Consider the following 14,218-nt stretch of genomic DNA (forward strand, 5'->3'; position numbering starts at 1 on the left):
TGGAATTTGCCTTTTATTTATTTATTGAGACATGTGCAATAGATATGCTAACTGGATTTTGTTTATTCATGATATTTCAAGATTCCCCAGGCTTTGCGCCTCATTAAGTCCACTTTATTTGCAAATCTTTCCTTGAAACTTCTTCCTCAGTGAACAACCTTTTCCCTGAATTCTTTGAATAGTACTAACAAAAAAATTCTAACAGACAAGAATAAATTTCTTTTTACTATAGTTCTTGGTATCAGTATATTCTTTTCCATTCTCTCTCTTTTTTTTTTTTTGTCATACTTATTAGCATCTTAAAACTGTAACCTTGCCCTATGCAAACAAGCTCTTAAATCTACTCTAGACACCACTATTTGGCTTGTATTGATCTACTGAGTTCCTCATTGCCTTAATGACTAATTACCATAATCAATATTAATTATACCATAACATTCTCCTGAAGTAGAAGCAGGACTGGGGCCAGATGATGAGTAAGGTCAATGGATGAAGCTGGGGTGAGGGTCTAAAGAAGATTATGGCATGGTTCCTACATTAGTTTGTTTTGTTAAGCTCAAGAAAAAAAATCAAATATGTAAAATATTAAATGACAATGTAGAATTCTTACAGTTGAAGAATAACAGAAAAGAAGCCATGAATATTTCTTTATATTGTATCCATTCATTTATTGATGAAGCATGTAGATTACATATGTATCTATGTAGATTACATATGTATCTATGTAGATTACATATATATCTAATACTTGGACCATCTCTCTGATCTAACATATTAGACCACCTATGAATTCCAGATACTAACAAGCCCAAGTTGAAAAAGGTGAAGAGATTAAGAAAAACAAACAGTCAAAACTGAAAAACTCAGACAACAGTATAATGATTACTAGGGGATAAAGGGTTGGAGGAGATAGAAGAGGGTAATGGAAGTATAAATGGTGATAGAAGGAGACTTGACTTGGTGAACACACAAAGCAACCTATAGATGATGTGTTATACAATTGTACACCTGAACCTATATAATTTTATTAACCAATATCATCCCAATAAATCAATTAAAAATTAGCATATAAGGGCTGAAACCTAACAGCTAGCCAGAGACAAGGACTCTAATAAACCTAATAATTTGTAATCAGAAATGACCTGCCTGGGTTGCCAGGGCTTGGACCAGGTCCCCTTCTCTTTAATATATGTTGGCTACCAGCTGCCAAAAAGAGGACGGAGGAGAAAAGGGAGGAAGAGAAAGAAAAGGAAGAAGGAGGAGGAGAAGTCCAAGGTTAACTACTGAGTTATTCAAAGAACAAGGAAGATCCATGTAGGTCAGGGATGGCCAGGAAGAATATTATAGTGGACAAAAAAATGGAAACTCTATCTTATGATGCCTTAACTTCTTACTCCATCCCCACACACTCAAACTAGACTACTGCTTATCTTTGAAAAACTGCTTGTAGGAATCCTGACTTCTGTCATTGACATTCCTCCTAGAAGCCAATGCCTAACACTCTCTCTTTTTGTACTTTGCCGTAATCTTCTGATTATTCAAGGCCTAGACGCCATCTGTCTCCTATGGGCAGGCAGAATTCCCTGGCCACTCTCCTGATGCTGGACATGGTTTCTTCCTATTGTGGAGTTTTGAATCCCCTGTGGGCTTCAACCTAGAGAAACACAGTAAACTCACTGCTTGCCCCCATGTTCTACAAGCCCTCACCTTCACTTTTCCTCACCCTTAGCACGCATCACCCACCATCTACTTCTTTATTTCAAGGTCCTGACTGGTTGGGGGGGAGGGGGAGAAATAGCCACTTTCTATCAAAATACTGTAGCTCATATTGTTAGCCTTCTTTACATATCTTCTTGCTTAAATTTAATTTTACCCTCTTTGAGTGTGATTTCTTATATCAATACTTCTCAGTCACTGTATCAAAAAACATTGCTGATTAAAATCATTTGTGAAGTTATCACATAGCATTTGTTACTAATATTAGTTGAAACACCAACATTTTCAAAATAGTGCACATTTAAGGTTATGCTTACAATTATACAATTTTCATTTCCTGGCTTTCCAAATAAGTCAGAGAAAAAATGAGAAAGAACTATCAGAGTAGGAATTATATGTGCTATATATAGGACAGTTGTCTTTTAATGGATGATAGCATGAACAAAAAAATGGCTGAAAACTGCCATATAATATCCTATCTAATAAAGAAGTAGTATGCAAATTGACCATCACTCCAACACACAAGATGGCCACCCCCATGACAAGATGGTTGCTACAAGATGGCCAGCAGAGGAGGGCAGTTGTGGGCATTCAGGCCAGCAGGGGATGGGAGTTGGGAGGGACCAGGCCTACCAGGGAGGGCAGGAGAGGGGGTGGGGGCAGGCTGTAGGGGAGGGCAGTTAGGGGCAACCAGGCTGGCAAGGGAGGGCAGTTAGGAGCAATCGGGCCAGCAGGGGAGCAGTTAGGTGTCAATCAGGCTGGCAGAGTAGTGGTTAGGGGATGATCAGGCTGGCAGGCAGAAGCAGTTAGGGGCAATCAGGCAGGCAGGTGAGTGGTTGAGAGCCAGCAGTCCCAGATTGGAGAGGGTGCAGGCTGGGCTGAGGGACACCCCCGCCCCCTCATGCATGAATTTCATGCACCAGGCCTGTAGTTAATTTATATGTTTGTAAACTTCAAGTGCCTTCATCATCAAGGCATCAATTCATTATATGTGACAGGTGCTCGATCAACATGTACTTTTTGAGTTAGCATCCAAAAAGCAATATATAGGGTGCTTTCTTGGGGTGCAAAGTATATGATTAAGAAGTACAGTGATGCCAAAACCGGTTTGGCTCAGTGGATAGGGCATTGGTCTGCGGACTGAAAGGTCCCAGGTTCAATTGCGGGCACATCCCCGGTAGGGGGTGTGCAGGAGGCAGCTGGTCAATGTTTCTCTCTCATAGACAGTTCTAGCTCTCTATCCCTCTCCCTTTCTATCTGTGGAAAATCAATAAAATATTTAAAAAGAAAAGAAGAAGAAGTACAGTGATATAGGGTAATAGAGAATATAAATCAAATTACTAACTTAGCTACTTAAAAACACATACCATCACCAGGTAGTATGAGACTTCTCTTCCATGGAATAAGGAGAGATCACTTCAAAAAGCAAATATAGACAGTGTTCTGTCATGGATAATGGAATTGGAAATAATGTTATGGTATAATCCCAACTTGTTATTTTCTAACTGTGAAACCTTGGGCAAATCACTTACATAATCTCAATGAGCTTCAGTTTTCTCATTTTGGAAAGGGGGATAAAGATGTTGATCCAATCTACCTTAGACAATCAGAATGATTCTAAAAGTGCTTTGTAAAGCACTATGCAAATATAAGGTAGCATTGTTTTGTGTGTGTGTGCGTGTGTCTATACTAGATAATTTAGTCCTTGACTTCATTTCCATTTATTCAAGTGCTTTTTTTCTCTATACAAACATCTCTAATGCATACATTGTCATGTCCATTTAAGTTGTTTTTGTCAGGGAGGTAGCTATTTACACCCATTTATGATGTACCTGGGGAAATTTATATAGATGATTCTGTCATATTCTTATTTATTATGGTGTATTTCTCAGTGAAATTGTCAAAACCAAGACATCATGTCTTAGGCAAGGCTCAGAAAGAAATTTATCCACCTAATTTAAAAAGTCTGAATAGCAACAATATCAAATTGTTTGGTATATTTTAAAAATTGTATTTCCATAATTTGTAATTCAAAACAAATTACTGAAAACAAAACATATTGATTTTTAAAAGTTTAATAAAATGAGCTGAAAATAGAACTGCAATTGCAAATCTTCAGCTTATAATATTCTTAATTCATGAAATTCTCTTTTTGACCTGGTATTGTCTGATGTCATTCCAAAGACATATTTGCTAATGAGGTTACAAGCTTTTTATTTGATACATTTTATATTAGGAAGCTCAAAATCATATTATGTCTCTCTCTTGCCTATCCCTCAGCCCAAAATCACAAACAAGAATAGTTTAGTAATTAAGATAACTGTTTCATAAGGAGAATTTGGCAATTTTCAGAGGATATATTCGATTATTCTGATGCCATGAAACTGTGCAGCTTATGAAGGAACTAATAAGCTATGTAACAAAGGAGAGCATAAGGACTTAGGAGTCTGGGGCGCTTTTCCCCCCCATTAAATAAAATACTCTTGCGAATTTTAATTGTTTATATGCTATTAATAAAACCCTAAACAAGTTCTGAGGGGAAAAATCATACAGATCACTCAACAGCCATTTAAAATGAACATAAAAATTCTAAATTCCATAGACTTTTGATGGTTAAACTCTCAGTATTAACATTTGCTTCCTGACAATGGTGTGCCATAGCAGAATGCTCTAATTCCTGCAGGTTTTGGCAAATGAATAGAGAGATGGGAGAGGTCATTGAACTGACATTCAGAGACGGCTTGAAATGAATAAATTATTTGTGTCCCACATAGAAAAGAAGACAGAGTACATTTGTGAGAATAGAGATATAAAGTGAAATTTTGGCAGACCCAAAAGATACACAAAAATAAACAAATTAAAAACCCCTCCCTCAAATAACATTATTGAAATGCTGCTTTATTTTTTCAGAAACAGAGAGCAAATAATCAAATATGATAAAACAATAGATTCATTACATGGAATTATACTTGGCAAAAGGGTTCATTGGTGTCTGGAAAGAGCAAGAAGTGTCTGTTAGTGTTTGTTTTGGCCAGTTTGTCCTCCTTCCCAGATGTAGCCAATGCCTTGTCCTGTCTCTCCCCTGTGCCTCTTTCCTCCTCCATCTTTAACAAAGAAGATAGTACTCAGTGGTAAGGTGAAGTGCTCTAGACAGGTAAGGACAAGTTCTCTTCCCTTTTTCTTACCTCAGGTCCTTAGGACAAATGTACAATCCTGATGCTTTAAAAAAAAATTCTCAGCCTAAGTAATAATCAACAACACTGTGTCTCAATTGAATGGAAGGGTTGATAAATACCCCCTTGTAGAGGGTCTTTGCTTATTCAAGAACTCTCATGTGCATTACCCTTTGGTTCTGCCCAGAAACCATGTGAGGTGAGCAGGGGAGGTTCATTTCCTCCATTTTTACCAATAAGCAAAGAGGCTTACATGTGTTAAGTGATTTATTTGCCCAATGTCATTCAGGGCCAGATCTTGGACCCAAATTCGGAATCCACAGCTCATACTGACTCAGTAAGCTTTCACCACTGAGAAGTTTCACTAAAACAGCTATATGTGAATGACAGAAAAGGAATAAACATTTTGTGATAGTCATAGTAGATATCAAGATCTGTGTTTCCATAATGAAATATTTTATCTGTGTACACTAAGTACTATTCAGTACCGTGCATTATAAAAAAAAAAAAAATAGATCCATAAGACAAGAAGAGAATTTAATTAACACTGAATTACTTTTTAAACTTTTAACAGAAAAACAATTCAGTATGATTTTTTAAATGAAATGCATTTATCCAATTATTTGCCCCAAATTATTATTGAGCACCTGACCAAAACAAACACCTACTGAATTATAGGTAAGGCGCTGGTGCTATGGATATAACAGACAACAAAGAACCCTGTTTGTGCCTTCAAAACACTCCAGTCAGCAATGAGATGTACAAATAGCAAAGAGTTATTAAGTGCCTAAGGCAGGGCTCTGTGTACCTTAGTCAGGGGTAGGATCAGAAAAGCATCCCTCCAGAAAAGTCAATTAGGGTGAAATCAAAATTTTAAAGGAAGAGTTTTAGCAAAAAGGAAGGTAAAGACAGAGCACAGAGCACAATGAAAGGGCATTTTAGGAAGAAGTAAAATGTGGACTATGAATAATGTGGAATTTAGTGGAGTAGATGCTATCATCCAAGGACAGAGCTCGGGGTGAGAAAAAAGACCACAGATCAAGCCCCATGAAACTCCAATTTTTGTTACAATTGGTCATGTTAAGGAGAAATAAGCAGAAATATCTTATGGCTTTACCATATATTTTACTGTGCATTGAATTCTCTGTTCCTCAAAACAGAGCTCAAAATGGCACCGAGTATACTGTTTTTATTTTCTGAAATGTAGTATTTTCTGAAATGTAGTATTCTGGAATGCAAAAGCTAATCTATAGGTACCTTCTCCTTGCTAGACCCTTTTCTTTACATCCTCACAACAACCTTCATCAAATTATAGATATTTGTTTGTTTGTTTGTTTGTTTTGGGTTTTTTTTTGTTTTTATTTTTAACCAAGGCTTAAAGAGATTCTTATTATTATCTAAACATCCAGGATGGCTGATCCAGAATTAGAGCCCAGATTTTAGGATTCTTTGTCCAATACACTTGCCAGGATAACACAAACTTCCCTGTTAGCATAATAATCCTCTTCCTCCATCACACCCTTATTAAGATCTGTGTGCCAATAAACAAGATAGATAAGATCTCTGTCTTCATGGGAACTATATTCTGCTAATAAACAGATTAATGTCATAAATTAGATATTTTTTTTCTGAGAGTTGCTATTTACTTTGTAGAAAAATATATTTTATTACCCAAGAAATGATATGAAGAGCTCAAATTTAGACTCCATCTCTCCGGTATCTCCTTGTGTCCATTTCCATTGTTATTCTGATTGCCTGATGACCATGGGCACTGTGAGCAAAGGATGGCAGGAAAGATAACAGTATTTTGTGCACATTGGTTGGTTAGGATAGTTTCCTCCTCACACATTCATCCAGAAGCCGTTTAAATCTGCTATCATGTTTTGGGCATAGCTACATGTGATTCCCAAGGATTGTCACTGTTAACACCCGAAGTTAGGTTCATCAAAACTTGTCTGTGCTGGTAACAAAAACTTCCCTCGGATAAATCTGGGAGAATAAATCCAGTTATCCTTCTAGTTTCTAGCCCATGCTTTGTATTAAAGTGGCCTCAGAGAACTGAAAGACGTATTGTCCCTCCCAACATGCCTGTTTTTCATCCCGCTGGTAGGAGAGAAAGGGGTTGTTGGCAAACATCCTCCAAATCAAACACCATAAATAATCTGGCCCATTTATTCTGTGTCATGTTCCAGGAGTTAGTGGACACCTGGGAAGAAGAAAAATAATGCACTAAAAACATAAAAGGTGGCAGGTCAGGTTGATGCAGAATGTAAAAACAAACCATGAAACTTTCCTGGAAACAAAAGTTAGAGGTTGGCAGGGCCTTTTCTGCTACTGAGGATGCATGGCAACCTCCAAACCTGGATATAATCTATCCATCCTTTACAGAAAGAGAGGTGGGGGTTGGGGGGTACCTCACATTCCCCAATTCCTAAGGACACCAAGGTGCAATGCCCTGGGTAGAGTAAACAAAATGAGAGTTCAAAGGAAGGAGCAGAGCAAGGAAGACCACAAAGTGCAGATGGATAGATGAAGACATTGGAAGCCGTGTGGAAAAGAGGCAGTAAGCATGTTGTTATACGGGCTGCAGAAACAGTGGTCTGTTATCAAGTGGGTGTCTCAGGCAGAGTGAGTATAGCAGTTGTAGTTGGGTAGCCCCAAGACAGATGGGGCTACCCAACTACAACTCAGTCCCCTGCCTGGCAAAGGTAGGCCGGCCCTCTAGCTTGGCCTCCAGGAGCCCAAGGGAGCAATGGCAACCCAGAGAGAATGGAGAGCTTCCTGATAGAGTTTCTCAGTTTGCAAAACACCTGCTCAGTTTGCAAAACTTTCCTGACCCGACCAGTTTGGCGAGCAAGAGGACTTGTAAAAGGCATAGGTCCTTGGAACGCAATGCAGACAATCAGAATCTCTTGGGATCCTGCCTAGGTTGTTGGACAAATATCCTAGATGAGTCTTATGCACAGTCAAGGTTAATAACCACTTGCTGAGATAACAAAATTCGGTGGCCAGAGCCTTTTATCTACAGACTGCCCAAGGCTATCTCCTGGTCACAGCACCTAAAATCGAGTTGTCTGGACCTAACAGACCCTCAGATAAAGAGATCTCAAGTTCCTTCATGAGGAGAAGTCACACCAGGATCTCTTCCTATACCATCCCTGAAGGTCAAGCCACATCTTCTGCCACACAGAGCTTCAGAGGCCATTGAGTCTTTTTCTGCGGCCAGACACGGAGGCACCCATACTATCTTCATCAGAGCAGCTTTCAGATCCCTGAGTGGAACCAAAAAGAACTGCCTGGGAAAAGAAAGAGGGAGAAAGACCCTAAGAAAGCACATTAGTTACATAATACTTAAGCCCCTAATTTGAAAGCATTATGCTAGGTGCCAAAGGCAACATATTACATGTTCTCTCGTAGAATTCTTTCAATTTTTAAGCCTACAAATAAATTGGTGAGGAAACTTTCTATGAATTAAAAAAAAAAGAGTCCTAATTAATTAGAAATTCATATGAATTTCTATTTTCCAGAAGATAAGATAGACTGAGTAAAACAATTTTCAAAGTTAAGAACTCATATAGAAATCCCTAAGTTAAAATACCAACCAATGGCTGGCAGAATAAAAACTGAACTGGAACTACTGTCTACTTCCTGGTAAGGCCCGACTCTTCCTCCTCCTCTCCAGGACCGGGTTGGTGAGTGGAGGTCCCAGTTCTTCTTTCAGAGGCTGCCACGTCTAGGGAGTCCTAGGCCTGCACTGGGGTCTCCGGTGCAGAGCCCCAGTACTGCAAGCTCTGGCCTCCACGTTTGCCATATAACCGCCTGGTGCACACCCGGGTGGGCTCAGAACGACTGCAGAATCCCCATACATACTGCTTCACCCTTCCTCATATCCCCTTTTCCTGGAAATGATAGGCAGAAGGCCAGCCACAAGGGAGCTGGCTTGAAGCAAGCGAATGCCACTTCCAAGATCTCTTTCCACGGTGTCCTGTGGATGCCTTCTTTCCTGAAGGAACCAGAAGGGTCCTTCCCCATCCAAACCCCCTAACTCTAACCCCACCCACCCTTGGGGAAAGCCGCTGGGGACCTCCCTGAGTCACCTCTCCTCTCCCTTCTCTCCGCAGCTCCAACGGGAAGTCGGTCACGTGGGCCCAGAACGAGCGCAGCGGCCGCGGGCAGCACCTGTGGCAGCGGCTGTCCATCCACATCAACAAGAAAGAGAACCCCAACCAGACGGCGGTCATCAAGCCCTTCCCCAAGGGCACGGAGGGCCGCGGCCTGGGCGCGGGCGGCGGGGCCGGGGGCGGCGGGGGCGCGGGCTCCTGCGCGGGGGCCACGGGCAGCAGCGGCACCAGCTGCACCCCTGCGGGCCCCGGCGGCCCCGAGCCCCCCGACGCCGGCCCCAAGGCGCTGTACGACGTGGCGGAGGCCGAGGAGCAGCTGCCCGCGCCCGCGCGCCCGCCCTCGCCCTCCATCAGCACGCTGAGCCGGCGCGCGGGCCCGACCGGCCGCCCCGACGACCAGGACGCGCCGCCGCCGCCGCCCGCGCTGCCCTCGGAGCCCGCGGCGCGCGGAGGCAGCAGCAGCAGCAGCGCCTCGCAGGGCTCGCTCATGGAGCAGATCAGCAGCGTGGTGACCCGCTTCACGGCCAACATCAGCGAGCTCAACTCCATGATGCTGTCCACCGCCGCCGCCCCCGCCCCCGGGCCCGGCGCTGGCGCCCCGCTCTGCTCCTCCTACCTGATCCCCAAAGAGATCCAGCTGCCCACCACGGTGACCACCTTCGCCGAAATCCAGCCTCTGCCTGCCATCGAGGTCACGGCCGGGGGGGCGCAGCCTGTGGGAGCAGCAGCGGTGGCCCCGCCGGTGGGGGGCGCTGCCCTGGAGAGTCCGGCGGCGCCCGGGCCTGAGGCTGCAGCAGCTGCAGCGGGCAAGCCGGACCTGGAGGAGTTGGTGGCCCTCACCCCGCCGTCCCCCTTCAGAGACTCGGTGGACTCGGGGAGCACGACCCCCAACTCGCCAGTGTCCGAATCCGCCCTGTGCATCCCGTCGTCTCCCAAATATGACACACTGATCATCAGAGATTACACGCAGAGCTCCTCGTCCTTGTGAAAAGTCATTGGAAACCAGCCGCGCTGGGTTCTCCTCCCCATGCAGCCGGGCCGCCCGCGTGCACGTGTCCCCACGCGGTGACAGGTGCCGTCGCCTGGTTTGAGATCAGAGGTAGAAGATGGGGATGTAAAAAAAAAAAGCCGCCCTGGAGACGACGTGAGATGCACCAGTGCTATTTCACATCGACCCGACGAAGACAACACCAACGACAAATCTTTCGGCAGATTTTCTTCTAGTGGCCTTAGAAAACATGGGCTTTTAAGAAACACTGCTATTTTTTTGAGGGCTGGCAGGAGTCTGCTAAAAAAAAAAACAAAAAAACAAACAACAACAACCAGTTACCTACCAAGTGCTTTGCTCTAGGGAAGCAAAGAGTGTGAAACAGCATCACGGAGGGGGAAAAGGCATAGCTGATCAGCAACTGTACAGAGTTCTGTTTTGTTCACTTTAGTTCTTTTCCCAGAAGAGTCTTGGATTCGCCAAACATGAATGTACATTTTCTAACAAACTGGAAATCTGGGACCAAAACGTCAACCCATCTCCTGTTTTATTTGTTTGTTTCTCTTTTCTTTGTATTCCCCCCTTTCCCTTTTCTTTTAAAGACTTTGAAAAGCAGTTCCTTGAGCCTGGCATTTACTGAGGCTTAGTGAGTGTGTCTGAAGCATAACACACAATCAGATCATGAGTGGTGAGCTGATATATGTAGGGCTTTTCATCAGAGACTTCCTTCCCTCTCCAATTTCTTTGTGAAACCCTCTTCCAAAAGCCTGCATCCGAGATTCCATCTAGTTATTTTAATTCACCTCCGTTGACCAAGAAAACCAGTGGAAGATTTCTTGACTATTTCACCATGTTGCCAATCAAACCTGGAGTAGCAAAAAATATTTTCTGGAATACTGTTTTGTAATTCCCTTACTGGGGTGCGTTGTGTAGCTGGAAATGCTCTTTATAACAATCGTTCTTAAGCTCCAGCTTGGCTATCTCTTTCATGAACTGTGGCCACTCCTCCTTATGAATGCTGTTCCATTAGCATTGCCAGCTAAACTATTAGCATATGCATTTGGGCTTCTTCCTGCCTTTCTTTTGAGAACCTGCTGCAGAAAAAAGAAAAAGAAAAAGAAAAAAAAAGCTCCTCTGTTCTTTTCAAGTCCCACCACTGGAAGAATGATCCAAAGACCCAATGAAGACGTTATCACGATTGGAGGCACTGTTGTTCAAAAAATTAACACCGTCTGAATACACTGGAAATGTTAAACTGTGTCAACTCGGCTTAGCAGAGATTTAGCCATGCCAGTGAGCAGTGATTTTAACTTTTCTTGGCTGCTGCAAACAGGGCAGCTATGAACTATGACAAATGTAGATTTTTCAAAGCAATACGGAATACTAAAACAGAGGAACCTTAATGAAAACAAACCACACAGTCTTTCTTAGCCATTCCAAAAAGAGGCAAAGCAATTATGACTATTTTCCTTTTTAAAGTGATTATTAGTATCATTTTGTGCATTTCATACAGTCACTTTTTAAATACTGCAGAAAAGAGATTTAAAGTTATAATAGAAACACACATGCTCCGATAAGCTCACATAGATAGAATTCACAGCTCAAGACCTGCATCCACTGTCATCTCTTTCTTCCTCCCATTACAGCTATCCTCAGGTGCCAAATGTTTTTGATTTTTAAATAAGGATAGTAATAAAAGGAGGAGATGTCCTATAAATTTCAAGTTCAGTTGACCCAGCCTTATACTAAAGGTAGCCTTATGAAAAAGTTTTTCTGTGAGGCAGAAGTACATTTTTGGCAGAGAGAAAAATAGGTAAAACCTTTTTTTCTTTTGCTCAATATCCTTATTTGGTATGTTTTTGTTTTTTTTCACATCTACTTTTAAAAAAGAATTCAGAAATAGAAATATATCAATTGACCATAATTTATTGTTCTCCACTTTTAAAAGTTATAATAAATATTCTGGACTTCCTTTTCTTGGTACCTGTTTTAGTGTTAAATTTTAAATCAAATCTCCCAATATAAAATATTCAAAGCTAGCATTAATTTACTCAAATATAAATTTAAAACTTCTAACATCCTATGACTGATTTGAAAGAGCATCATCAGAGCTCTCAGATTTCAAATATGATAATGAGACCCTTGAAAGAGAGTGAACCTAGCTAAATTTTAAGGTGTCATGGAAAGTATGCCTCTACTCTAAAAACAAATGTAAATATCTTGAAGTATTATTATCCCTGGATCCTCATCTAAAGCGTGGCATTCACCTGAGGATTACTGTCTTGATTCTTAGACATTGAAACATTTCTAAGTTTTAAAATGTCTTTCATAAAACCCTATGTTGAGTTGCATTTTACTCTCAAGTATAATAAGTTTCACTGTATTGACCAATAGAATGCCATTTTTAAACTTCTCCATTAACAAATAATTTCTTTTTAGTAACATATTTCTTTTAAAAGTACATTAATTTATTAGAAATTATAATTTAATGCAAATAAATTACCAGGTAATAATGCCACATGAAATTACAATCAACTCTAAGAAAAATAATCTATCCAATTAGGGGACAAGATGTATTGTTCTCTGTATTTCTATTCCCTGTGCCACTTCATTCTATACATTGTATAATACATATTGTTAGTAGTAGTGCATTCTTGAGATTTTTTTTATTTTGGAATGATGCTAATTCTGTCTCTTTGCCAATTCTCATACCAGGTTCCAAGTAATAAATCTACAATACAAAGAAAAATGAATATTCCTTCTAGGGCTAGGATGTGAACTTCGCAATTAATTTGGGTACCTATCTTCATTGAATTTCCTTGAAAACAATCTGTTCCTGGTGCCCAGTGATAATTCAGTTGGGACTAAAAGAAGGGGGAAAGTACAGCGAAATGCTAAAGTTCAGAAAAGTGATCCTCCAGGACAGTTTGGTTCCAGTATGGAAAAAAAAAAAAGAAGACTTAGTTTGATCCAGTGATGTGGACTATCTAAGCAATCTACCCATTCTTTGATTTGGGGAGACAGGTGGGGGGAGCCTGAGAAAAGCACATCTGGATTGGGAAGAACCATCTGTCTAGATTAGGGGGGAACAGAAAGAAAGGGAATATGGAAAGGAGAACCAGAAAAAAAAAATTTGACTGGAAAAAATAGCAAAGTCCCAACTGTTGCTAAACCTTGATAGTAACAGTCTTTCCCAAGCTGCTGCTGTTACCAGCACGTAATCAGGAAGACTAGGAGCTGTGTCTGACTGTAAATGAATTGTATAATGGCTCTGCTACAGTTCTGTGACTTCCAAACCAGGAATTAATTACAAACAAACATTTTCTATGTTAGTCTCCTAGCAAAATGTACATGTTTTGGAGACTTCAAAGGTATTATCTGAGTTCACATTTAGCCACAGCTTATTAATAACCCTCAAGCTGTCAGAATCTCTATAGTTAACCATTTACAATTTTATACTGTGAAAAAATACAGATCAGTGAAAAGCATAAAGGTCAATTAGAATTCACTTTAAAGAGGGTCTGAGGCCTGGGAGATTCTCTACTATCTGTTGAAGAATGAGGCATGTATAAAATAGTTGGCTGAATTTCACTGATCTTCCCAATGTGAACAAATATACTATGTATATTGTGTGTATTTCTAGATTTCAATGGCAGCTGCTGGTGGTGTTGTAATTAGAAATCTATATAGAATATAGATGTTTTAGGAAGATGGTGCCAATCCTAAAAGATTTGTGTGGGCTACAAGTGCTTGTACTTACATTTTTCTGCACTTATAACTGATTTGGTTTTAAAAAAAAATCGTGTGCGTGTATCTGTTCTTTTTCTGTTGTTGCAACTTGTACTATTAAAACAATAGAGAATGTTAAATTATTTTGATGTGAATTGCAAATGATTTTTTTCATAAAATTTAACATTTTTATCAGCATTGTTTCGCTTTGTACTTGTACAAATGTGTTTTATTTTAGCATTTTAAAATACACTTGCCTGTTTCTCAGTTGTCTAAACCATGTTATAGTTGGTGTTTGTGAAGTCAGTTTAATATTTTGAAAAATATTAAAAAAGAAACAATTATATGACTTTAAGATTCTTCCCCTTAAATGTTTAGAATGTTGTCTTAATATTGTTTACTAAGACCCAAAGAGCCATCATCTAAATCTTAAATTCTGAATGATTCACACAATTGAATTATGGGGTTTACAAAGTAGACTGGGGAAAGTA

The 14,218-nt window shown here is 40.6% G+C and overlaps 1 protein-coding gene across 6 annotated transcripts in view; it reads left to right on the forward strand.

Moving 5' to 3' along the window:
• Window positions 1–13,925, forward strand: part of GRM5 (glutamate metabotropic receptor 5) — a 399,229-nt gene extending 385,304 nt beyond the window's left edge. For all 6 annotated transcript variants that reach the window (XM_084894637.1, XM_084894640.1, XM_084894641.1 and 3 more), the window contains one exon: window positions 9,011–13,925. In XM_084894637.1, the coding sequence (XP_084750763.1) occupies window positions 9,011–9,998 (988 nt within the window). In that variant the 3' untranslated portion in view covers window positions 9,999–13,925. The remainder of the gene's footprint in view (window positions 1–9,010) is intronic.
• Window positions 13,926–14,218: the final 293 nt, after the last annotated feature.

Source organism: Pipistrellus hanaki, assembly GCF_964339955.1.
Source record: "Pipistrellus hanaki genome assembly, chromosome: 9".
NCBI lineage: Eukaryota > Metazoa > Chordata > Mammalia > Chiroptera > Vespertilionidae > Pipistrellus > Pipistrellus hanaki.